At 48.0% G+C, this 27042-nt stretch overlaps 1 protein-coding gene across 1 annotated transcript in view; it reads left to right on the top strand.

The window, feature by feature from the left end:
- SLC24A3 (solute carrier family 24 (sodium/potassium/calcium exchanger), member 3) overlaps positions 1 to 27042 on the top strand; it is a 406199-nt gene that overhangs the window by 264262 nt on the left and 114895 nt on the right. The window contains exons 3-5 of the mRNA XM_008587241.1: positions 6446 to 6520; positions 11298 to 11382; positions 11760 to 11863. Coding sequence (XP_008585463.1) covers positions 6446 to 6520; positions 11298 to 11382; positions 11760 to 11863 — 264 coding nt within the window. The remainder of the gene's footprint in view (positions 1 to 6445; positions 6521 to 11297; positions 11383 to 11759; positions 11864 to 27042) is intronic.

The following is a 27042-nucleotide window of genomic DNA, read 5'->3' as shown; positions in this document are numbered from 1 at the left end:
TTTGGGGGGGGGGGGGGGTGACTTTAGAAGAAATAACCTTTTTTCTCCAAGCCTAATTATATGTGATCACTTGAAACGATGAAAAAGACAGAGAAGGAAAAGGAAGGCCTTTTTTTTTTTTTTTTCTTTACTACTATTCAAACCATATTCCCTGGGAGATTTAGAACAATTTCCACCAAGGCCGGAGATCTATAGATCTTCCCTAGGAATTGCTTTTCCAGAACTACCTTCACTGAATTAAAGACAGGGAGACAGGAGTGCAGGTGATGTAGTAAAAAGAAATTGTCTGTGAAAACCACTGACTGTAGACGCCACATAAAACAGCAGGGTTAGAGTCACACTGTTCAAATACATTTGCCCTCACAATTCAGAAGCCCTGTGTATATCAGCATTTCAGCTAGAGCCTGTTTATTGCCGTTAAGTCACAGGCCATGAGGACCTCCTGTTACCCTGGCATTTTTCAGTTTAATCACTGTAGCCAAAGTTCTCTAATTTCATTAGTCCCAACTGAAATTGCCTGATAAGGTAATATTTATCTTTCAAAATCCTAGGTTAGTGGCCAGTTCTTTCCCTCACTGACTTCGTTCACTACCCCTGCCCAGCAGAATATCTTCTGTGCCCCAGATCAGTTAGGGGGGCACGTGGCTGCAAGTACAGAAACCCTGACTGACACAATAAGGAATCCCTTTTCTCACATAAGTACAGGGAGGTGGTTTCAGGCGTTAGCGCAGAAGGTGAGTGGTGTCCTCGGGGCTCTGCCATCCTTGGCATGGTGGTGTTTATCCTCGTGTTTGTTGTCTCATGGTCATACAATGGCTGCTGCCATTCCAGACATCACATCTAAGTTCAAGGCATGAAGAAAGGGTGACTTTAGTTGGATCTGTGTCTTATTCTCATGGGCTAAAATGGTGTCAAATGGCCATAGCTAATTCTAGGGAGCTAGAAAAGCTGAACATATTGTCACTCAGAACACCATGGGAGCTGTGTTTGCAATATAAAAGGGTGACTGGCTAATGGATGGGCTACCAACAGTGTCTGCCACATTGTAAAACTCTATCCTGGGGTCTTCATGCTGAGTTAAGGTGAGCCACTTAACTTGGGTACTTCCAACTGGGCCTCAAGTCATTCTTCTTTGTCCCAGGATAGTAACTTACTAAGTTTTAGACTCTTCCCACCAAGCACTGCATGGTTTCAAGTCAGCACTCCACACATTATTCTTGAATAAATGAATAAGTCACTCTTCAAATCCTAAGGCATGATGGCCTCAGAATAGAGTTTTCTTTTGTGGCCTCTGGATAGTGTATGCTTTCCACATATAAATATTATTTCAGCTGAGAGAAGAGAATGTGGTCCTGGTGACCCCTGGAAGATCTACTTTGTCATCTTGTCTCTCTGGAACTTTTTAAGTCTGTTTTCTTGGAAATTACTCATTATTGGTGTTTTTATTACAACCCTTTTTATTATCTTGGCTGTATCTGTTATCTGTGCATCAAAGGACAAATCAACATATTGCCACAATAATGCTGTGTAACAAATGGCCTCTCGACCTCGGTGATGTACAATGATAAACAGTTACTTGGCTCAAGGGTCTTTGGGGTTCATCTGACCTATCAAACTTGGGCTGGGCCGGGCCAGTCTCAGCTGTTCTCCCCCAGGTCTGGGGGTTTGCTCCTTGTCGGCCGATCTCTGACAGCCTCAGCTGGAGTGACTCGGCTCTGCTCCACATGTGTCCTCCAGCTGGCTAGCTTGGGTGTGTCCTGCTGCAACAGCAACTGTGCATGAGGTGCCTCGCTGTGTCTAAGCTCTTTTGCTCATTTGTTTCCATGTGCTTCTCTCAACATCCTCGGAAGCTAACCAGAGAGCATGCTATAACTAGTCTCATGTTGAAGGCTAAGCGAGGTAAGAAGAGTCACAGCCTCACACAGCTTGGATGTGTTAAGTGCAGGACTGATGCAAGATCCTTCACCCTACCCTGGCTTCCTCCAAGGCTCCATGCCACCTCTCTTCAAGCAGCTGCTTGTGCCCAGTCATTGATACTTGGGCATTTACCTTGCTGGATTCCAGAGGTGACCTCAGCCGCTCCATGATCACCACCCTCCTTGGAATCTCTTCGCTGCATATAAACAGAGCCTCATTCTGCGCAAGTGCTCTCTTGGGTGGGGTGGATATGAGCGTATGAAGGGCACAGCTGCTGCCCTTCAAGAGGAGTGAGGCCAGACATGGGAGCATAAGACACGGCTCATGGTCTAGCCACACATGATCAACACCAAAGCACAGACTCCCCCACCGAGGGCTCTGATAAGTTCCCAGGAAAGAGAAGCCCCTGTGGTCATGAGACCCAAGTCAAAGCTCCAAAATAACCCCTCTCTGTTCTCAGACCCCTTCCCTTGGCATTTCCAGAACATGCCCTCTCCACATTCACTTGTTGTGGTCGCCATAGCAAAGCCGCGGGGTTGGATTCCAGGGTGCATTAGAGCACCTTCGGGCATTTCTGAGAGTTTAAATCTGTCTTGTATTTTGTAGCGCACCTTCTAAAAATAATAATAATAATAATAATAATAATAAAGAACATCAATGGCTCTTACAGGCAGCCCCAAAAAGTGTACAGCAGGGTTTCTGAAAATGTCCCTCCCTCTGTACAGTTGGAGGAGACAGCTTATCAGTGGGTCAGCTGAAAATCCAAAAAACTGGCCAAGGGGGGGTGAATCAGAATGACTCTGTATGAGGAGACAGCTGAGCTCCATGGGAAGGCTTGGAGAGAGTCCTAGGGTCAAATCTAAGCCCTGCCATGTGCAAGCCATGTGTCTTTGGACAAGTCACTACACTCTCTGAGTTGTCAGGGAGATGGGACCAGTAACTCCCTGTCTCCAATGGAAGATGGAAAAATTAAGTGAGATAGTCCTTGTAAAGTACCTAGAGTGTGCCTGGAATTCCCAGCTCAACAAACAGTGGCAGATAATATTATTATCATTATTATTATCACCATCACCATCATCAATGATATTGTTATATCCTTTGGAAATATAGGAGTGGTCAAATTAATCTTAAAATGCCTTACTCTTTTAAAAATATTTGCACCAGTCGTACTGATAGTACTGTCGATGTCACACTTCCAATAGGCTTTCTGCATCTTAAGGTTTCACTTTATACCTTTGTTTTGCTCCTTTGTTGTTTGCTTGTGCTGTTTTGTCTGTTTTTCCAGGAGTAACTTGTTTTCCAGTGGGTAACATGGGAGAGAGTTAGAACAGAGCTTTTTGTAACCTAAGTGGCAGACCTACCCTCAGATGCCAGCAGGGGCTCTGCAGCTGGCAAGGAGCCCCATCGCCTTGCAGGCCTCTCCACTTTGTCTCAGGGCATGTGATTGACAGCAGGCGACCCCACCTCACTCTGCCTTGTGCACAGAAACTGACGTGGCTTTCAATAGCCATCACCCTCAAAAGTACTGAGAGCTTGGCAGATCTATTCATTTCGCACCCCGATCCAAGTGTTGATATTACAGTGTATTAGATGGAGTTTCTTGCCTTGAAACAGGATTGATACTTAATATTGAAATGTATTCGTGGTTAGATGGTTTATGGACTCCTAAGCAACGTTGGCTGTTTCAGTGAGTTGAATATACCAGCTATGGACAGCTCATTTAGATCTTGGTTAATCCACAGATGCATGATCTGTCTTCCAATTACTGAATTTGGGTGTTCTTTCAAAGATAATATTAAAACCCATATATGACTGATCAGCAAGTCATAAAGCAAAAGAGAGCTTGAGTCCATTGAAATTTGGGAACGTGTTTTTTGACTTATCCACAAGGCTGTAAAATACAGCATTGATTATTTTTACATGGACATTTAAAAAAACCCACAGTCAAATAATTTTGTACAGATTATGAATAGATCAGTGAATAAGAAGTTATTCTTGAAGTTTCTCTGCATGCCAGGCATCCCAGGCTCTTCAGAGATTAAGTATAAGAGTCTTCTCCTGTAAAATCTCCTACCACCTACAAAAATCACACAAGAAACACAAATTCTGAATGGAAAATACAGATAAGGCTTGTAAAATATGGATAGAGTCACACCAACTCTACCTTTTTTTTTTTTTGAGGGAGAAACATGGTTATTATTTTGACTGATGGCCTTACAAACTCTTATATGCAAATATACTTATATAAGTGTGTGTGTAGACACACATGTACACAGGTAATTTAACAAAAAAGAGATTGTAATACTATTTTATAACATTTTTCCATTTAGCAATGTATTATGAATGCCTTTTCTTGTCAATGAGTATGGATTTACATATTTCATTAAATGACAAATCATAATTTATGAAACCCATCCCCGATGGTATATTTTGTTAGGTTTTGATAACTTATTATAGTCAGTGTTTTTGGAATGAATATCACTGGTGCATATGTCTGTGTACATTTGTCTGATATTTCCATGCAATCGAGTATTAAGGTGCATGTTAGAATCTTACAATCTGGTGGAAGAGACCAAACACATACATGTGAAAAGAAAATAAGCTTACACAAAGGGGAATGGGGTGGCTCAATTAGTGCAGCTGCCAAGAGTCAAAGGCGAGAGAGATTATTTCATGCTTGGATTGCTACAGAAGGCTTCATGAAGGACAGTTACATGTGACGGAAACTCAAATCAGCTTAAGAGTAAAGGACATATTATTGGCTCATGAATTTAAAAAGTCCACTTTGTTTTCAGACTGAGCTGAATCCAGGATTCACATGGTGTCATTGGCACCTGTGTGTGTGCACGTGTGTGCATATGCACGTGTGTGTGTGTGTTTCCGCCCTATCTCTTGGTTTGGCTTCTTACTGTGTGAGCAGCATTCTCAAGCAAGCTCTCTGTATATGGTAGCTGCTTCTAGCAGCTCCAGACTCAGGAGTATTTATAGCTCATAAGAAGAGAGCCCCTTTTCCCTAGTTTCTCTATGAATCCCTGCTTGGCCCCTTACAGACCTTTTTCCCACCCTCCACTGTGTGACAGGGAGTGGGCTGTTCTGGTAGCCAGCTTGGCTCATGTTCCTGTGCCCTGTGGTGATCAGGAGGGCATGTGTGACTGAAGGACCCATTCTGTGGAGCAGTTCTCAAAAGAAAAAGATGCTGGGAGGTCAGTCAATGAAAGAGATGTCACTGCTGAGGGTGTTAAAACTAGAACCTCTCTCATTAGATGCTTTGGGCTGCAAGTAACAGGGAAACTCCAATTCAAACTGGCCTCAACAATGCTTATGGTATGTTATGAAGTCTAAGAGGCAGAGTGGGCTCTAGTGCCACATGATCAGTGGCTCAGTGATGTCATTAAGGGCTCAGGTGCTTTCTGACTCAGGGTCAACTTTATCTCAAGTCAGATTTCCTTCAATATGGTTGCCAGTGTCAATTAGAGCTCCAGCTTCTTTGTCCTCAGCCAGCAACAGATAGTGGAAATGCTCCCTTTGGCAAGGATTATAAAGCCTTTCCTGCTATCTGATTGGGCCAGCCCAGGTCATGTGCCCACCTCTGAACCAATAGCCATCATTAGAGGGTACTGCTCCCTGATTGGCCGGTTGTTTCTACTCCTGAAGAAAAGGGTGGGGTCACCTTCTGCATGGGGCATAGTGGATGGATATTTGGATAAAATTGGGGTCCCCTTAGGAAGGAGTGCTGGGTGGATGCTGGGTGGTCAGCCAACACTGGAATCCAAATAAGATTTCACTAGTTAGAGGGGAAACATAGGGCTGGGTAAGATAGAGATGGAGTTTCTTGCCAGAATTCCAGGGGATTTCCTGGTCATAGCTGACCAAGATGTGGAAGCAGGTTTGCACAAGTTGTCCTGCAGGGACCAGGGGAGTAAACCGGTTCAGCTAGAAGTGCTCATTTATTTATTCCTTCATCCCACATATCTTTATTGATCACCTACTATGTACCAGGCCATATGCTGAGTGCTGGGGTATGGCAATAATCCTATAAGGAAACGTTCATATCCTAGAGGACTTCTAGTGGGGAAGACAGGTGACAAATTAATTTAATATGTAACATATTAAAAAAAAAAGAAAAGAAAAAGCCAGATAAATGGGATAGAGAGAAATGGGAGGGAGGATAGTTAGGTTGGCATTTGAGCAGGGACCTGAAGGGCATGATGGAGTGAGCCAAGAGGATATGTGCGGGGGAAGGTGTTCTGGGCAGAGGGAACAGCACGAGCAAAGACCCTGAGGCAAGCATCCCTGGCATGTTTGGGGAGCTAGGAGGTGGACAAGAGGAGAATGGCAGACCATGAGGTCAGAGAGGAAGCCGGGGCCAGGTCACGTGGGGTCTCGCGAGCATTGCAAAGACCTTGTGCTTACTCTGAGTAAGACGTGCAATTCATGATGACAGAGGACACTGTTGAAGCAGAAGGTGGCCAGACCCTCACCCCCTGCTGTGCCAAACTCTAACTCTTTCTCCTCTTCTCTCTTCCAGGCCATGTACATGTTCTACGCTCTGGCCATAGTGTGTGATGACTTCTTCGTCCCCTCCTTGGAAAAGATCTGCGAGGTATGTGCCTCGTATGCTCAGAGTGCCTGAGCCGGGGTCAGGACAGGGCCTGTACCCTGGTACTGTCCCAGCCTCCTCGCTGAGGTCTTGGGTTGCCCTGGCACACCAGGTGGGGCAGGAAGGCCAGGCATGAGCATGCCTGGGAACAATGGACAATGTTAGCCCCCAAACTCCGTCCGCTTAGCACTTCCTGACACCGATCCATCGTCGGACTTGAACCCACACAAGCAGCTTTCCCCGCTCCGTTTGGCCGTAACCGATGGTGCTGTGTTCTGCTTCCCCATTTTCTTCTCCTCTTTTAACCCTGCTCTTCCTTTCTCCCTGCCGCTTCCTACACCTTTCTCTCCATCATTTCCTTCTGCTTCCAGAACCCTCCTTTGGCAATGCATGAGGTCCTCACAGGGTGCGACACCTCCAGCCACACACCTCCGCCACACTTGCTCTCTCTACATACCCAAGTGCTGTAAGCCAAGGCCCAGAGGGCGCTGGGATGAAAGAACTGGGCACAGAGATCAGGAAAGGGCGCCTGTTAGAAATCATTGCAGTGAACGCCAGGCTGAACAGCAAGTTAAATCCCTTTCATCAAAAAATAGTTAGCAGATCTGGGACTCTTTTATTCTCTTCCCTCTTTCATCTCATTGTCTGTTTTGAAATGTAGTTTCCTTTATCTGGAAGCTTTCCCTTTTATTATTTTTCTAAATTCAGAATCCCGGTTTTCAGAGGGATCTCTCCCAGACATACCTCCCGTCTGGAAGTCCAGCTTCCTCAAGCCAGTAGTTCTCAAACTTTGTTGCCTTCTACTTGTCTTCTCCCTCCTCCCAGGATCTTGGGGGGCTGGGGGAAGGGGATCAGAACTTGCATGTCTAATAAGGTTTCAGATGATTTTGTAGCTTCTTGGTCCAGAAACCACACTCTGAGGACCACAAACTTAAGTAGTTTTTTCTACATCCTGGAAGTTTTTTAGTTTTTCGTACTTTAAATAAAAATCATTCCAACATAACCCTAGAAAGGCCACAGGAGTGGGTCCCTCTAGGCAGTGGCGGTAGGAGAAGGAAGGTGAGGTGGGATCAGCTGAGAGGCACAGTGGCAGGCGTGGGAGCCCGCTGTGAAAGTGACTCCCCCGGGAGGAGGGTCCCCTTATGCCCAAGGGAGGAGGTGTTCAGCATTTGAAATTGAGGTCATTTGTGATCCCTGAAATACCACCATTTGGTGGCTTATTCTTCTTGCAAAGAAAAACGACTCTCTATTTTTCTCAGGCAACTTTTTTTATTGTTCATAGCAAAGTTATTATGCTCTAGAAATGGAAGTGCCATGTCAGCTCGTGTTCTACTCAATCGAGGAAACAGTCACGCCCTTGTTGGAAGAAGCAATCAAAGAGCCGGCAAATGGCAGGAAAAGAGAGCCGGGATGAGTTTTTTGACAAAAAGTTTAAAAGGGGAGGGAAAGAAAAGAAAATGTTTAATGGGGGAAATGTTATTTGTCCTGGGTCTCTGAGATGCCAGAAACTGGCCCCGTTGCTAAGGGAGCGGTGTGAATGTGCCCCTTGGTCCCTTCAGTCATCCCGACAGCTCTGCCACATGACTGCTGTTATCTCCCCTTGAGGGACAAACAAGGAAACTGGGGCTCAGAGAAGTTGAGCACCTTGCCCCAGGTCACACAGCTAGTTAGGGGCAGAGTCACGATCTGAACACAAGTCAGCCTGAGCCCGAGTCATCAGCTTGTCACCACTACACTATGCAGAGACAAGCTTGGTCTTGGCCATGGTTTTGTTAGAACTGGCTCCACCTCCAGGACCCATGGCCACAGGGAGGGCTGGACACAGAAGAGGGACCACCTTTCCCCAGCTCTCCCTGCTCCCACCCCGCGTCTGGTCTTACGAGCAAGATCAACCTAACAAGAGAGGGTGCCCCACGCCCGTCTCCTGCAGACACAGACGGGCTCCACACGCCTTAAACAACCTTAATTGCTGAGGAAACATGTCTGTGAAGGGTGGGTGGGACAAGGACAGAGTTTACATGTTTAGAGACCAGACGTGTTTACCTCCTCCCAGGGACTGGGATCAATTCTCCCTGGAGTCGCACTTTCTCACAAGATTAGAGGATCGTGGTGAGTCCACCCACCGTGGCCTGGGGGGCTTCTGGCCCAGGACTGTGTTTATCCCCTTTGCTTTCCCTAAGCACCTTCCTGTGATTTGATAGTGTGTTGAATGGTTGCCATAGACTAAAGCTGGGGGTGGGACAGAGAAACTCAAGCGAGTGTTGTTTTCAGCTGTTGTGAAGGGTGCGTTGTGCAGGGAAGTCCACACTGTTGAACAAATCATAGCTGCAGTGGGGGAACTCTCACCCAGTCTCAAAAACTTTAAAGCTGAAGTCAGAAAAACATGTGAGGTCAGGGGAGGCCAGGCAAAGGTCATGGAAGAGAGAAAGAAGGATAAAGGCTGTAAGCCCAAGCGACAGGTGGGCTTGGCCTCGTATTTGCAAAGCATCTGCTCTACGTCAGCTTCTCCACCTGCCCGGACCTCGGTTTCTCCTGGTGTGAAGCAATAGTCTCTAGATTTTGGACAGCCAGGAGGTTTCATCCCATGTGAAGGTGTCCAGAGTGTTGAAAAATCCCATGAGCCACCGCCGACGGATTTGGCTGCACTGAGGCAGAGAAGGGAGAGACATTTCAAGAACAGCCAGTGTGAGCAAAAGCTCTGCCAGGGGAACGATGTGGCATCTCCCAAGACCATGAGGCGCTAGCCCTGGTCAAGCAGAGGCTTATGCAGAGAAAAGGAAGTCGAGTGGGGAGGGTGGGAGCCGTGTGGAGGTTTCTAGGGCAGCAGGGGGACGTTCTGAGCAGTGGCTGATGTGATGATGGGGCATGGGACACCGTCCACTCCATGACTATAAACGCTGAGCTGGGCTCTGCCTGGGCCATGCTCTGTGCTAAGGGCTGGGGAGGAAAGTACATAAAACACAGCGTGGTCCTTGCCATGGGAGGGCTCATAGGCCACAGAGCAGTTCCAGAATGATACACATGGGGGCTGGATGAAAAGGTGTGGAATTAGAAATGCAGAGAGAGAGTGGGGGAGAGAGAGATTGATTCTGCCGGGGGACGGGGCAGGGGCTTGTGCAGGGGCAGGATTGGAGCAGCTCTTGGAGGGAAGGTCTCTGTGGCAAAGCATTTCCAGGAAGCGTATGGGTCAGAGAAGGTCTGAGACATAATAACAGGGGCTGGTATCTGCATGTGGGGGCCCCGGATGTCAGGCTGGAGCTCTGGGGATTGTTCAGTGCTCAGGAGGGAGCTGGGGCAGGCTCTGAAGACTCCGATGGTAGACAGAAGGAGTTCACAGGCAAGAAGACCCCCCGCTGGCAATTGTCATAGGCCAGCGAGATATTGCCAGGGCTAAAGTGAATTAGGATGAAAGAGGGAGATATGGAGAAAGAAACAAACTACTGGATGAAGGAGAGAGAGGAGCTGGATGTGAGCCCAAGGTTTGGACACTCCAACTAATACGCCATGGGGAGCCCAGCTGGGGAACCACAGCAGTGCCAGGCTGGTGTCTCCTGTAAACCTTGGCTAACCACACAAGGAGCCCCGAGCTCGGTGGTGGGCTGTGCTCCTCACAGACTCCATTGCCCATGAGACGGGAGCTCTCCAGCACCCCTCACACCTCTCAACCTGGAGGTATCAGTACTTCCGTCTCAGGGTCTCCTCAGCACCCATGTGAAGTTCAGCCGTTCAGTCAACAGTCATGTTCCTGCAAATCGCCTTTTGCCTTAACAAGCAGGGTGACCCGGAGAATACATTGGGAAGGACTGTCCTGGCAAGGCAGATGTCTCATCACTTTCTGCTCAGTCTCCAGCCCCCTCTCCTGCTCACCTACCTCAGGATTTCAAGCCTGCGTCAAAGATGGGGAGTAGGGGGCCGGCCCAGTGGCGCACTGCTACAGTGTGCCGCTTGGGAGCGCAGCGGCGCTCCTGCCGAGGATTCGGATCCCACATGCAGACCGGCCCCTCACTGGCTGAGCGAGGTGCGGGCACAACACCGAGGGTTGCGATCCCGTTGCCGGTCCCGGTCTGGTACGGGCGCGACACTGAGGGTTGCGATTCGTTGCCAGTCACGAAAAAAGACAAAAAGGAAAAAAAAAAAAAAAAAGATGGGGAGTGGGTTTCAAGGGGGTCACCTCTAATGCCACACTCCCAAAAGCCACCATATCCTGGAATAAAGGCTTGCAAACTGGTTACCACGAGCCCTATTTAGCCTGAGATCAGCATAGTATTGACAAAAATCAGGATATTTTACATAAAAATCTGGGTTATTGGCATTTCCTTGAAAATCAGCATGTCTGGCAGCACTGAGGGCACTGAGCAGTGCTGCCTGCAGAGAGGAGGTGAATGCCCAGCACTGCCCCGGGCCAGCATTTCTTGTGACCTCACACCAGCCCACTCAGCTCCCCCTGTTATCTGCATGGCCCCCAGGGGGGTTTGGGATGGGGACCCCTAGATCTTCTCAAGAGCCTTGTGAGGACATGCAGTCCCCATCCTGAATCCTGGCCCACAAGGACAGTCAGAGGAGCTCTGGCCCCACAGCGGGTCCCACAGGAGTGGCCAAGCTCTGGGAGGGGGAGGGGGAGGCTGAGAGGCTGTGCCCCACCCCGCCCAGGTCCCAGCAGTCCTCTTCTCACAGAAGCCCCGGCCCTTCGCATCTCAGGACTTGGGACCTGGGGAGTCACAGTCACCTCTGTTCTCAGGTGAAATCCTAACTCACCTGTGCTGTCTTTGCTTCTCTGTAGCGCCTGCACCTGAGTGAAGATGTGGCTGGGGCCACGTTCATGGCGGCGGGCAGTTCAGCCCCAGAGCTCTTCACATCAGTCATAGGTAGGTGATGACCTGGGGATATCTCAGCCCTTCACTGTCTGAAGGAAAAGGGCTCTGGGGACAGTGGCTCCCATTCCAGTTTGCCTGCCACTAATAAGAAATGAGAATCTAGAGGCCCTAAGGAGCAGAACATCAGCCCCCCACTCTCCTGTTGCTGCTTTATTTAAGGGCTGCTTTCACTGTGCATGAACCTGCCCCAGACCCAGTGCCCATTCTCCTGCAGGCCAGTCTCCCCTTCATGAGTAGAAAGCTCGCTCCAATACTCGGCCACTTCCTGTAGATCCTGAGAACAGTCTAACGCTTAGATAGGTCCCCCATGCCCACTGTGGAATGCAGCTGGCCACAACAGCCAGGGTGACATGTGGTCTGTGTTTCAGGGGTCTTCATCACCAAGGGTGATGTGGGCGTTGGGACCATCGTGGGCTCGGCGGTGTTCAATATCCTGTGCATCATTGGTGTCTGTGGGCTCTTCGCTGGGCAGGTAAGGCAGACGGCTCCTTCGTGCTGGTGGAACATGACATGTGGGAAGGAGAGGCATGGAGTTGAGTTGGGGACTGTCTTGCTAGAACACAACCCCTCACGGCCCCAGTGGTGATTTGGGATCTCACACCCCAGGAGGCTGGCCCAGCTGTGGCTGGAAACTGTTAAGCCACCATTATTCGGTCTCCAGATTGATGGAATATAGAGAACCCAGGTTCACGTAAACCATTAACCAGCCTGAGAGATGCAGGGTACAAATGTGAAGGTGTCACACTCATTCTGATATGTTACTGATCTGAACTAGAATGATCTGAAACGATCTTAGGGATGATTTCGTCCTAGTGAGAGACAAGAAGAGACAGAATTTTTCTGCTAAGAACAGTTTGCAGTCATCACAGTTCAGAACACAGCCTTTCTCCCGGAGATGGAGTGTTGTATTTCTGTTTGCTTTAGCTTGCTCTTGGGGTCATGAGGGGCTTTGCAGGCCTGCAGTTTACCTGTGGAGACTATTCCACTGCTAGGGAGTGTCGCGGGGTTCGTACTCTATGTCAACGCCAGTGTCTGTTTTGGAAAGTCTTGGGAAGACCCAAGCGTGAGGCGACAGCAGTGCCTGAAGGTTTGCAGGGTTTGCAGCTGTCCCACTGGCTCTGATAGCCCAGTGCCTTCATAGGAATCTTGTTCCTGAGCTTTCTGCCCAAATACCCAATCCTCAGTGTCTTCTAGAAAAAGTGACTTCTAGATGCCCACTGAGGTGACTCCGCTTGTAATATTGAGGAACTTGGTGACCCTAATCACGTGATCGGCAACCTCGATGTGGATGAAGCAGTGTCCCGCTGGAAGCGGCTGGTGGTTTGAAGGGCTAAGGAAAGCTCCTGGCACCTTTCCCACACCCTTTGCCAGGCTTCTCCGCCTTTTGACAGATGGCCAAGGCACCCAGGCTGCCATTTCTCTAATGCAGATTTGACAGTCTCTGTGCAGGATCTACTCTGGTGCACAGCTGCTGTTCTCCACAGCCCATTTTTGACTTCCGTCGTCTTCATGCCTGTTGGTCTGCCTGGGTTGTCTGGTGTGTCACTTGCTTCCAGGTGACAGGTAGAGGGATTTGATCTGGTCAGAAATCGGCTCCCAAGCCACAGGGGTTCCTTCTGAGATGGGGCTCCTGGACAGCTATTTCCATACGTGGCGATTGACCTTGGCCCAGCTCACTAGACTGAACATTTTCTTTTTTCTCATCTTTTTGGTCAGTGATCTCTTGCCTTAGATTTTGTGGACCCACGATATGGTGCTTTTTAAGTCTCCTATAATTGCAGTTAGTACAAAAAGAGAGAGAGAGGGAGAGAGTCTCCATCTTTGCATTTTCCTGGCTGCCTGCTGCCGTGGACGCTGCTCGGAACCTCCAGAGAGGAAGAGTCACACCCAGCAGAGGACTGTGTTGCTGTTCGCACTCTCTTAATTAGTACTGTCACCATTAGCAGTATGATTATTAGCCTGGCTGTTTTTAGTGTTGTCACTAGTTCATTAGTCATTTGTTCCTGAAGCTTGACTCAAGAGCAAGTCCAGAGGGGGAGAGAAAATGCAAAGAAATGAAACAATCGACTGGGCCGCATCTGGCCAATGTGACGCGACCAATGCCTGACTAAATGGTTTGGATGCATGTGTGGCTCGTAATCCATTAGCAATGCAGCTTATCACCAGCTTGGTTAGAACACCTGCATAAAAGGCAGATTGCTTCCTGAACTTCAAAAAGGGCTGGTATCTGTCCCTTTACCCCCTCAGAAGGCCGTTGCTGGCTCATTTCACAACCCCGTGTGACCACGGAGAGAAGTAGCAACCATGATTGTTGGCAGAGGCAGCCCTCATGATGATTCTGGGTGCCAGCCCTTCCTTCTGGCTTTCCTTGTCATGTGTCCACTTAGAGATTTCTAAAGCCATCAGCTCTCTTTTTCAGGATTTTGTACAATCCCTGCAGTCTTTGGAGAGAGAGCAAAATGATGTTTTGGAAAGAATATGGACTGGGACATCAGACTGGCCTGGGTTTGAACCCTGACTCTGCCATTTGCTGGCTGTGGGACTTTGAAGAAGTTACTTAAGCCCTCTAAGCGTCAGTGTTCTCATCTATAGAGTGGGTATAAGTGCACCTACTTCCCAGCATTGCAATAAGAATGAAACATAGCATTTTTGGCATTAATAGCACCTGGTCCTTACAGTAAATCAATAAAAGTTAGACAGTGTTATCAACTCTCAAAATAGCAATCCCTGGGGTTCTCACCTCAAATTCCACCTGGGGTCACTGTGATAATTTGACTAAGTGGTTGGTGAAACTTATCTAACAGTCTGGGGTGTCCACAGTTTAATTACCAGCCACAGGATACACAACAGTAAGGGAAGGTCATGGAGAAGGTCTTCTAAATGAAAATCACAATGAGATGTTGAGAGAGGGATGGTCTCAGAGGACTGGCACTTGCTCTTGTGCTGCCTGATCAGTGGGAGAAAAGAAACATCAGTAAGAAGCAGAAGCCGCCCAGCCTTTCACACTGAGAAGCCCTCCCTGGCTGTGGACCTGGTGCAGCTGAATGTTACAGTAAAGGATGGATATTGGGAATTGAAGTGGTTAATAAATCCAACCATGGGTCCCACTTAGCTTAGTTATTTCTGGTGATCTACACTTTCACTGGGCTGGGACAATTACCAGCAAGCACCCATGGGCCTCTCCCTAGAGCATTCTGGCATGAAGGGCTGAACATGGCTAAGTCTGTTACCCATCTGAAATTAAAGCAATTAAGCTGTAAGGTTTGAGTTCCTGTCTCAATTAAGGTTTTGATAAATTCAACGTAATTAAATGTCTGCTGTATTTGCAGTTTGCGAACATATCTAGCACTTCGATGTTCGCCTAAGTTGCTTTGGGGAGTTTACGGGACGAGAAGGAAATTGCTTCTTAAAAAGTGGCTTGTAGAGTGGTTCTTGGCATCCCCGCAAGACATTTACAAGGCTGCGGTCCTACAAGTTTTCTTTATTTAAAAACAAAGAATAGTAACCACAAGGAGAAAACACGAAGCTCTTGATGCGACATACTAATGTATTTTGCATATTGTACTGAAACAGCTTCATGCCAATTTTGTAAAACAATGTACTTATGAATTTAAATCTGCCTTTCAGAGCATGCTAAGCTTTAAATACATAACCACAAACAGAGAATAAACAGTTTAACTGCATCCCAGATTAGAACTTTCATATTCCGGTTATTACAGACCGGCAGATGGCTCCAGTTTATAATGAAGAGCTCCAACATCAGCACGTCAGCTCTCCTGGCATCCTCAAAATGTGCCTAATGTTCTTTGGCAAGGTCCCTCTAATCTTGGCTGGGTTTGCCTCTCTTTAAATAACACTCTGTCCGTGCTGGCTCATTTACACAAACCTGAGCAGCACCCAGAGGTTGCATATCCAAGTTGAAACCTGCTTTCACTTGGATTTCCCCAGAAGGAGACTCTAAGGAAAAATTCAAGTGCAAGTGGTTTATTGGAAAGGTGATCCCAGAAAAGGCCAGCAGGACAGTGGGCAGGTGAAGCCGGGAAGAGGAAGCAGCTAAGAAAAGTATGTTAGCAAGCGAGTTACCACCATGGCAACTGGGATTTAGCTCTTCTGTGTAGAAGAGACGGGGGCTGCTAGTTATCTCACATAAGAGGCAAGGGAGCTGGGATATTTATCCACTAACTTCCGTAATTCATTGGTTAAGTACTACTTTTAAGGGACATTAATTCTTCAGCATACCAGCTGGGTGGGCACAGGCAGGGTGAACTTTGGGGCCTAAAGAAAAACCCCAAACAGAGAGATATAGGGGCTGGCAGGTGGCAGTATGTGAAATGGTAAATGAGAGATCTGAGTGGTCCATAAAGCATTTGCTACAATTTCAAGACAAAGGCTTTAAAATAAGTCACCTGTCAGGTGTCGTCCTCAACTCTCCTAGATGAAACACAAGTATTAGTACTAGGAAGACTATTAAAAGTCTGGAGCCAGAACATCTTGCATTTAGGGAATTTCCTCAAATGTTAAAAATAACAGCTACTATTTATGAAGCTTCTCCAGTGTGTAGGCACCACACTTTATGCTTTATAAATATTTGTAGAAATATACCCACTGAGTTTTAAGATAGTATTATCCTTATTTATAGACAAGGACATGGATACTGGGGGATTCTGTATCCCCCAGATGGCAGGGTGTCTATGAAGTGGTTAAGACTGGATTTGAGGGCTGGCCCCATGGCTCACTCGGGGGAGTGCGGTGCTGGTAGCGCCGAGGCCACGGGTTCGGATCCTACATAGGGATGACTGGTGTGCTCACTGGCTGAGCGTGGTGCGGACCACCCCGTGCCGAGGGTTGCAATCCCCTTACCGGTCAAAAAAAAAAAGACTGGATTTGAACCCACATCTGCTAACTGTCAAATTCATTCTCTTCCCACATTGGGAACCTATGATTTAAAAGTCTGCGGATGTTATTATTGCAATCTTATTATTAGCCTTAGATTTTATGTGTCCTTTAGAAGTTTGGGGTATAGGATTTGGGGATAGCGCAAAGAATGGATGCGTCATCAAAATGGGGGTGACTCAAGATGGATGAGGGAAGTACTCAGTCCACCCAGTGGACAACTGGAAGCTTCTCTTGTAATCAGATGGCATCTCCTGCAGCTGGGCTCTTGCTCCCACCACACGGACGGAGGATGCAAGCTGATAAACACAGTGGCAGACCCACAGACCACCCGGGTTTACAGCTTGATTTACAGCCCTGTACACCTTGATTTCCAGCGTATTGTTCCCCAGACAAATTCCACCACCTCCCCTTATTGTGTTCCCATTCTGAGAAGCATCTGGATTCCCCAAGGGGCTGGGGGCTGAGGACCACAAGTCAAGGCTGAAAACCATACACCACTAATTGCCAAACCTAAGGGTAGGGGCTGGAAGCCTGTCTCTACCATAGGAATGGAAATGTAGGTCCTAGGAAGGGACTGAGTGATTCATGGAGAAACCAAGAGGGCAGGTGCAGGAGGAAGACTTGCCTAGGAAGCAGAATGCTTTGATATCTGATCCTGTAACAGAAGCCCAGAAGTCATGGTCTAGGAGTGAACCAAAGCCAGGGTCAGGTCCAGCTGGAGCAGTCACTGGCTTCTATCCCATCTGGTAAAGCTGAGTTCCTCCCAGTGTCTTCAGCAGGCTGCCTGCATCAGGAGGCAGATCCCTGTTAGATGCAGATGCCCAGCCCTAGTTCCAGACCAACTGAATCAGAAGCGCAGCTGTACTTGCTTGAGCCCCAGCTGCAGGCTCAGCTCTGCTCGAATTCTCAGACCTCACTTGGGCCTGGGTGAGAGACTGCTCCGCCAGTTGGCCCAGGCAGCATAAACGGTGCTCCCTTGATAGCCCAGTCTTGTAAGTGGCCATCTGCCTGAGGCTGTCTCCTTCACTGTCCCCTGGTGGTTTCTGTTCCTTGGCTGTTCCACCCCTCAAGGCCAGGTCTTAACAGGGTCCTCCACCTGATCTTCCCTGACGGGATCGATGGTTCCCAGGCCCACAGTTCCACTAAGGTCACCTGCCCAGCCCTGCGATGCTCCATTTCGATTATCTCTGTTTTTTCATGCCAGATCTGTGTTAGCTTTAACTCTGGCTCACAGAACTTGTTTCTAGATTGTTTTACCTCTTTGAAAGGATCTCTTGAAATCAGATCCATTCTCAGATCCACATCCAACTTAGTTCAGAGGCTTTCAGTTTCAGATAACGAAAAACTCCAATTCTAACTGGCTTCTTAAATGAAGGAAAATTATTGGTGTCTCTGAAAAATGTAAAGGAAAATAGACATCAGGTATGGTTTCATCAGGGATTCGACTCCACTGTTATAGTTCTCTTGTCTCTAATCTCCTCTGTTCTCTTCCTCAGACTAGTTTTCTTTCATGGCATAAAAATGTCTGTGGCAGTTTCAGGCCTCACATACACATACTACATTGGCCAGGAAAGAGAAAGAAATAGAACATGCCTTTGCCCACCTCACCCCACCCCACCCCACAGCCCTCACCTAGCATCAGCAAAGAAAAATCTGATTCGGCCAAGTTGGGTCACCTGACCAGCCTTGAACCAGTCATTGTGGCTAAGGAACTAGAGTTACCTAATTGGCTTAGGTTACTCAAGAGCCACCCACCCATTTCTTCCTTCAGAACTAAGAATCTGATCAGTCCTACCCCAAATGCATAGCTTTTGGTCCCTGGTTGTCACATAAAGCAGAGATGAATGGCTACAGGACAAAGTCTGTGCAGTATCACATGCCGCCTCAAAGGCCACCTTCCCTGGGATTGCATAACACAAATAATAAAATGCACACAGGTCTGGCATAGGTCCTTGGATGAACACGTGCTCTCATTTCTTTTGGGTCAATAACCCAGGAGTGTGATAATTAGGTTGCATGGTAGGTATGTTGTAAGAAACTACCAAACAGCTTTTCGAAGTGGCTGAACCATTCTGTATCGCCACCAACTGCATGTGAGGTTCCACTCGCTCTGCACCACCAGCAGCACTTGGTGTGATCAGTTCTGTTCTGTGCTGTTCTCATTTTAGCCTCTCTAGCGAGTGTGAGTGGTTTGCATTTGTGGTTCTGGTTTGCATTTCCCTGACGAGTCGTGACGCTGAGCATCTTTCCACATGCTCGTTTGCCATCTTCTTTGGTGGAAAGTCTGGTCAAATCTTTGCCCATTTGTTAATTGGGGTTTTTGTCCTCTTCCTATTCCATCATCTAGACAGTCTCTAAATCATTATACTCAGCAACTCCTCTGAGTCCTTCTGTCCAGTTTGTTTCCATTTCCAAATCAGTAGAGAGTAGGGTCATTGGAGATGATTTAGAGCGATCATGGCAATGTCGGCAATGTTTTGTTGCTTACATTTGGGTTTGCAAGAGAGGGGCTCAGAAATAGTACTCTTCAATCGTGCAGAAGAAAATAAAGAGGTCATTTCTTTTTTGTCCAGCAAACCTGGGGGTAGCAGTAGCTGAGATCTGAGGTGCATTATTCCAGAAATGTGAGAAGGAAAGCAGTAGTCTCTGGCAGCTGGGGATGAACATTCCTTCCATGTAATCGAGTCTCCAGTTGCTCCTTGAAAGTGAGTTTCAGCTCAATACCTACATCCCTGGAAAGGGTGTCCTCGGTACTGGCAAAGTCTTTTAATGTACAAGGAGCACAGAATCTTACAACCATCGCAGCTGAGCACCATCCCAAGAGCCCATCGTTTGGGTACAAATGTCATTTCTCTCCATGACACAGTACCCCCACGCTACCTCCCATCGTAGACAAGTGGGGTTCTTTCAGAAATCTGTCAGGGGGGCTCATGCCAAACTGATCCAAAGCCAGGCCAGCCCTTAGTGAAAACATAAGAAGAGGTACAGAGTGTGGGCAGCCAGGCACCCCTCCCCCCCCCGAGTAGTGAACCTGTCTTGCAGGGTGAGTGGGGTAAGGACAGAAGCCAGTCTGGCTGCAGGTGCCGGTTTTACCTGTGTTTCTCTTCAACAGCCACACCTACGGTGCTTACCTTGTGCCAGGCACGTGCCAGGTACGGCGCTCTCCACTTCACACACTAACGCGTTTGATCCTCACCATAAGTCTCTGAGGACACTGCTTGCAGAGGAGGAGAGTGAGGCTCAGAGAGGCTGAGTAACGTGTCAGTCACAGGACCAGGGAGGTGGAAGGCTCTGAGGGCCGAAGGGGTAAGTTCTCTCTTAAGCCCAGCTCAGAGTTGATTTAGGTTGAAGGTCTTACATACAAGCCCTCACTCTTTATCGCAGCCGCCCTCCCTGTCCCTGCACAGCTCAGCCCCTCCCTGTCACCATAAAACCCACCTCATCGAGTAAGCAGAGGGTCAAGATCAGGTGAAAAGGAAAGGGGGGGCCAGCAAAAGCCTCCTCCCCCCCCCATGCTGGAGTGCGTGCAGCATCTGCTGAGCTCACATTTTTCCAGCAGGCCCCGGCCACCCTGGGTCATGCACGTCCACTCCTGAGCAGCTGCCAGTGGGCCCCAGCACCCTAGCAGTCAGCACAGAGACCCCTCATCTCCACACCTGCCCTTCATGCACAGATAGAAGCTGAACACCAAACTACAGGAGGTAGAGCATTCCAGTCATGGCCTTCCAACTTCACCCCAGGCAAAAACACCCTGGAAAGCTCCCATGATAAAGGGAACACAGGACATCAGCAAGTCATGAACGTGTGTGTGCAGCAGCACAGGGAAGGCTGCCACCTGGTCTTCCTTCAGCCAGGCATCCACCAGAGCACTCCCTGGTCTTATCTCTTGTCAACCCCCACATACACGGGCACTGTGTGGGCTGTGACAGGTTCAGGCAGCTACAGACAGTGTCCGTGGCATGAGCCGTAACCAGCGCCCGGGGCCTGGGGCTATCTAGCACTTAGACATACAGGCCTGTCTTTGCACAATAACATTCATAAAAAGTGGTTTGTCTCTTCATCGTCTGTGAATATAGAGCCAGGGTAATAATCCACGTATTGTGTTCTGGGGGGAAATGTTCATTATAGTCCTTCTTTGGACAGTAAGTTCTTTCATTGATTTAACAAATGTTTACTGAGTGTCTACTATATACCAGGCACTGTTCTAGGCAGTGGAAAAAATGCCATTCTGGTAGAGGGCTGGAGGATGTTAAATATTCAACAAAGATGATGGACTGGTAGGTATGTAGGTAGACAGGAGGACCGGTGGATGGATGGTTAGTATAGTGAGATAGTGCAATAGGGAGACAATGTATCATGTCAAGTGGTGGTCAATGCTATAAAGAAAAATAAAGCAATGTCACAGTCACAGGGAGAAGGTGGGAGAAAAGATACTGTTTTATGAAGGATTTCCATGGAAGGTACCTCTGCAAGAGTTGATAGTTTGATGCAGTGAAAAGATACAACTACATTCCACTCTGAAGAAAATGGCTCCAACTGAAATGTAGACTCTGGTTCCAGGTGCTGTTGAGAACACTGGGTCACTCTCTGAGCAGAGGGAGCATGCCACACGAGCAGCCAGCCAGCCATTGCCCCTGGGTATGCTGTGAAATGCTGGTCCGACTGCACAGGCTGGAGTAAGATAAGAGCAATGCCAAGGCCAGTAGGGAGAAGAGTGCATGGTGACCACCCCACCCCCAGCAGCAGTGAAAGCACAGTGTGACCACAGAGGCTAGGGACTCTCTCTTTTGCATATTCCCTGCTGTGTCCGCAGCCCCAAGAGCAGTGCTGGCACGTGGTCAACGATCAATCAATCTTTGATAAGGGACTGACTTAGTGAGACGTTGCCCTTGACACAGGCAGGGGAGGGCGGACATATGACCAGAGATAGAGTTCACACAGCCCGTAGCCTGGTGCGGGAACTATGTGCCCAGAAACTATTTGAGGGGTGTTCTGGGTGGTCAGATGGATGCACAGATGAATGTCACAACTTGCCACCAGGTACACCAAAGATAAGGTGGACTGAAACTGCAGACACTCCTGGGCAGAACTTGAGACATAATAGTCATGAAACAGAATTATCGGTTATATGTGGACTTCCAGTATATGGACTGTCTATTCTGTGTGGGCACAGGGCATGCAGAGGTTAATAAGATAGGAAATGTTCCTGCCATCCTAGAGCTCAGAGAGCAGGGGGGAAATGCAGGCAAACAGCAGGTGAACCAATAACTGATCAAATAATAGGAAGGAAAAGTTTCTGTAGGAAATGAATCTGGCGGTGGGATGGGGGTGCCTGGTGCGGAAGGTGGAGAAGCCCTAGTGAGGGTGGTCCTGGGAATGTCTCAAAGGAACCCCAAGTCATAAAGCCAGCTCCACAGAGAGATGCAGGAGAAGAGAGTCCCAGGTGGAAGGAAGAGCAGGTGTTCAGACAGGAACATGCTCTGTGTTTGAGGGTCACAGAAAGGCCGGTTTGGAGCCTGGTGAAGAAGGGGCTGTTGCTTGGACAGGCGTGTGGCTCATAGAGGTCGCCAGGTGCAGGTCATGTTGGGCCTGGGGAAGCCAGTGGAGAATTTTAAACTGTGGCGTAACATTATCCAATTTACATTTGGGGAGGATCAGTCCAACGACTTGGTGGAGAAAGGACTCTATGGGTCAGGGTGGTGGCAGAGAGACCAGGCAGGAAGCCCGTGGTGAGACTTGAGTGGCGTTCTCAGCAGTACAGATAATATGAGGTGCTTGCTGGATTTAGAATGTTTTTTAGAGGTGACACCAAGAGGATTTGCTGATGAATTGGAAATGGGGTTGATGGAATGAAATAAATCATAAAAGACTCCAGAACTTTTGTCCTGAGCAATGTAAATAAGTTAAGGAATATTTATTGACTCTAGAAATGAGTACAGATCAGCTGCGAGAAACTGGGAGGGTTTGTTTTCAGCAAGTAGGCAGACTGTTATCCAGCATCTTCTGAAGTCTACCATTGTGAGTCAGATCCAGAAACTCACGAAGGTCGCTGAAGTAAATGGAGAGATTTTGTTTTTTAACTAAAAGTCTGGTCAGATATCTGTTATTCACAAGCCATTTTCTGGGCAGCCGTTGTTACTGGCCACCCTGTAGAGCAGAGGTATGGCCAACCTCATAGAGCAGCCTGACTTTCTTATGGACCCGCAACTCCTGTGGGTGGCAATTGTGGTGAAAGCCCTGATTGGCTCCTTCTAGGACCTCAGATTCAGTGACACCTAAGTCCTGGATAGCACTGCCCATCTCCAGGTCCACCCGTCCTTGTGAATTTAAAACTGGCTCCAGGGAGCTCTACAGACCCCTGTTGGTCATGATTTTGCATATGGTGGAGTGAGATATAAACAGTTGCAATTCACAGCATTTACTACAGTGTGGCTTGCTTGTCCCATTACATTCGCTGTCCTCTCCTTTCTCCACTCCCTTTCCCTGCCCAGCCTAGGTCCAGCTAGTACTTGGAGATTTTATCAGGTCATGCTAGGCTACAGAACCAGGGGCTCTTTATGCCAGGTTCTCTTAGCTCCTGACAAGCCATGTCTCTCCTTTGCAATCCATCAGGCAGTAAGGACTCAGTTTGCAATTTTGAAATGAAGAAGTTGGGGAGATAACCAAGGGAAAGTTTGTCAGGTATTTTTGTTTTTGATTATTTTAATATGACAAAACACTTTTCTAGTCCAATCCTTTTTCTGTCCAGGCTAATCTCCTTTTCTTTATGTGAAGTAAGACATTTCTGCACCCCAATCCATCTGTTCTTTCCTACAGGGGAAATATAGCTCTGCATTTAAATGGAAACCTTAACACTGGACCTGAACCTGAGTCTTCAAGTGAGAAAGAAAGGAATGCTATTAACCTTTCCAGATCACGTGCACACCATTTGGGGAAATGAGAGAGCTCATGTACCAAATGTCTGGCAAATGCCTGACAAAGTAAGACAGGGCAAGGTTGGCCTGGGCCTCTCCCTTCTCTGATCCCATCAAGGGGTGACTTATACATGGCAGGGAGGGGAAATTCCTTCTTCCTTCCCTGCAGTGGATACACATGAGCTGCCACTGCCCAGAAGATGGGAAAGAAAACTAGCCTTGGTGTGCGTTGTTTGTGACTTTTTTTTTCCACGATGAAATCATGGCTGCAGTTGGGGCTTGGAAAAGTAGAATTAGGGCACTTGGTGCAGTAGCCAGCGGCTGGGAGACTCAAGGGCTGTCGGACAACATCAGACCCCCGGCCTTCATCATTTGACGATCTTGGCCATGATACAGAAACCTTATATCTTCCACTCTCTTGCTCTGTCTTTGATTACTGCAACATGCAGCTTCTAGAAACATGTGTCACAGCCTCCACATAGCGTCTTTGTTTTGTTCCCTTTATTTATTTATTTTTTAAAATAACATGCAACTTCCTTCTGCTTCCAGTTACTATCTACATTTATTTTAAATTACAAACAGTTTTTGTATTAATAGCTCATCTTTATTGGGATCACAGTTGAGTTAATACAAACTTACACATATTAACTTGTTTAATCCTTGCATCAACCCCATGGCATAGGTAGTGCTTTTTTCGTTTTACAGATGAGGAAATTGAACCCAGAGAGGGAGATTGAGAAACTTGCCTTGGACCACACACCTAGGAACAGCAGGGCTGGGATTTGAACTAGCCGATGTGGCTCCAGCATCTGTGTTCTTAATCTACACGGGGCACGTGCTCGTATGCGCCAGTGCAGCGAACCGTGCCAAGGGAGCTGTTGCAGAAGGTTGTGGAAGCATCTGACAGCAAAAGGAAGACTGCCACACACTTCTTCTCGCTGGTCTAGAGGGCTACGCGGATGAGGTGTCCTTGAATCTTCTTTTTGTCTTAGAATCTCTTGTAGAAATTACGGAGACTAGCTCCCCAGGTTGTTGTCTCTGAGTGAAAACCCAGAAGACATCTCCTTTCAGAAGCTGAGACCCCATTCTCAGCTACATCCAGACATGCCCAGAGGATAGAATTCAGGAGGATTAAAATATGCTGTGAATCATGGGGCCTTGTCTGATACCAGTCCCTAACACCCCTGCGTCGTGGCACTGGGACATTCTACAGCTGCCCCTGACTGGTTGGTTCAGGACATCTGCCCTCGGTCTTTATTCTCTCTTGGGGAGCATCGACTCCGTCTCAGGGACAAGGAGGAAGGATTGAGAAGGGAACAGCCAGGTGGTTCTCATGTGACCCAGGGAGTCTAAAGCTCAGGGTGTCCTTGGCGAAGGCTTGGTTTCCTTTTTGCAAGCGCGTTCACTTCGGAGTCCTTGGGTGGGGTGACTTTGCTCACACCGACTGTGAAGGCCAGAGCCAGGCTGAAGGCTCTAGTCTTCCTGAGATAAGGCCTCAGTGCTCCAGGAACAAAGTTGTGAACCAAATCTGGGTGGAAAACTTGTAGCTTTTACCCAAGCATGGAGTGGGGGGCCAGCTGACTGATCTCCCAGCCCTCTCAGCACCCCCTCGCCTCTGGCTCTAGCTCCAGACCCCGCCAGCTCTACTTAGACAAACCCTCCACCAGGAGGCCCCAGCCCTCCCTGCACTCAAATAAATTCTGTCCAGGCAGTTAAATCCCAGGAGAACACCTGACATGAGTCTTCATATTCATATGAGGGACCAAGAAGACCTCTGAGACCCTTTTTAAGAGCCATTCAGAAAATAGTTGGCTCTACAATTTCATATTTTAAAAAAATATCAAGCGAAAATATATTTTCTTAATTTTTATGATAACAAAATAAAAGAATTTTGTGTATTTCACGTAAATGAAAATGGATTTGAATAAAATACTACCCTTCAAGCTTTAACCAAAGCAAATGTTTAATATAAAATGTGCAGCTCCAATTCTGGCCCTAGACAGAGATGGTGATTGTAAATATTATTCATATTGTATTAAAATGTACAGGTACTAGGCTCAGTTTTTTATATGGTTCTGTAGGCTGACTGCCCCAGTTTAAATCCTGGCTTCCCCACATCTTGACTACATCAACTTTGGAAGTCATTTAATCTCACTGTGCCTCAGTTTCCTCATCTATTAAATGGGAATAATAACAATATTTACCTACTAGGGTTGCTGTGATGTTCAGATATGACAGTTAAAAGGCCATCACTTCATGGAAAACATGCATAACACGAGCTAAGGAGGCATTTAACCGGCTCCGCACCAAAGAGGGAGGTGCTGTTTTCACGCCACCCTGACAGACGAGCGAGTGAGGTGTGAAGGAGAAACGTGAGTTATTCAGTGTCCCACAGCAAGGAACAGCAAAGCCGAGCTCTGCACCCAGGTGTGTCTGCTCCAGAGCCCTTCAGCTCCACCCAGAGGTCACTGCACTGCTGTGTGAGCACATGGTGGCAGTCCTCTGAGGCCTCCCTGGTTCTGTGGTGACCGGACTCCTGCCTGGCACACCAGGTTTTCCAGCTGCTGTCCTTACCCACCACGTCACAGTGCCTCAAGACGCTCTAGAGTCTGCTGCACCTCCACCACTGCAGCCCCGCAGCCCCGCAGCCCCGCAGCCCTGCAGCCCCGCAGCCCCGCAGCCCCACGCCCGCCCCAGATCTTGGCCTGGCCTTTCTGCCCTTCATGAGAGCTTATCTGAGGGATTCAGACCCACTTTCCCGCGAGGCTTCTTCTTGCCTTTTTTCACTGCAGCTGCCCCCTCAGGCAACCCTGTCCTCTGGTGCCCTTGACCTCCCTGTCTGTCCTGTGAATACCTGAGCCCTGGCTGGCAGGAGGTCAAGGAGCAGAAACTCTCGGCACATGGGACTGGGTAGAAAAGGCCACACACCCAGAACTGGGCGTCTACACCGACTCTCCTGCCCTCCCTCTGTGGAGAAGCCCACAGACCCAAGCTGAAACGTGGCTTCTCTCTTCTGACTCCCGCCCTGGTGGCAAAGCCAGGGAAGTCCCCAACGCCGTCCTGGCTTCTCCACAGAGAGCTGAGGTCTGATGCAGCGCTGTCTCAGTGGGGGGAGGGCAGGGCTGACACAGGACTCATGCAGGGGCTGCTGGAAGCTCAGAGTGTCTGTGGCACAGGCTGGGATCGTGGGCCCGAGTGTTCTGCGAGTCAGATCCCACCAGTCATTCCTGCACAGCTTCCTGGCTGGCAGAGACTGAAGTGCTCGTTTTTTCCTGAAAAGAGAGAGGGGTGTGAGCTCATGTTTTCTCAAACAGAACAATATGGTCAATATCCCATGTGAATAGATTTCTTTCACAGATCATAAGGATGTGTTAATCTAGATTTTAGTTTAAACAGTCTACTCTAAATAAAAGGCTGCCAATGTGATTAAAAGGAGGTGAGTGTTAGTCTTAGTTTCCACTAGTAATAATGATTAAAATAGTAATGGGAGTAGTGGTATTAATTTTAAAAGTTATTATTATTATTCCTAACATATACTGACAGCTCCTGGGCACTGTGCTATGTTCTTTACCTATATTATTTTATTTAATCCTCTCTAGAGCACCTTGAAGAAAGTGCTATTATTGCCCCATTTTACAGATGAGAAAACAGAGTCGCAGCTGACAGTGTCAGCGCCAGCGGATGGCTTGGAAGAGCTTCCGCCCACACACTCCACACACAAGCCCCCACAGTGTCTTTGCTATAAAGATATGACTTCAGGAAAAAGCCCTCTACCTATGCTCTACCCAGACAGCTGTCTGAGCCTCTCCTTTGTAGAACTTTGAAACCATGGCTGGTTTCT

This window comes from Galeopterus variegatus, unplaced genomic scaffold (assembly GCF_000696425.1).
Source record: "Galeopterus variegatus unplaced genomic scaffold, G_variegatus-3.0.2 Scaffold116, whole genome shotgun sequence".
Taxonomy (NCBI): Eukaryota; Metazoa; Chordata; class Mammalia; order Dermoptera; family Cynocephalidae; genus Galeopterus; species Galeopterus variegatus.
The sequence above is the reverse complement of the archived record's forward strand: the minus strand, read 5'-3'. Positions and strand labels throughout refer to the sequence as shown.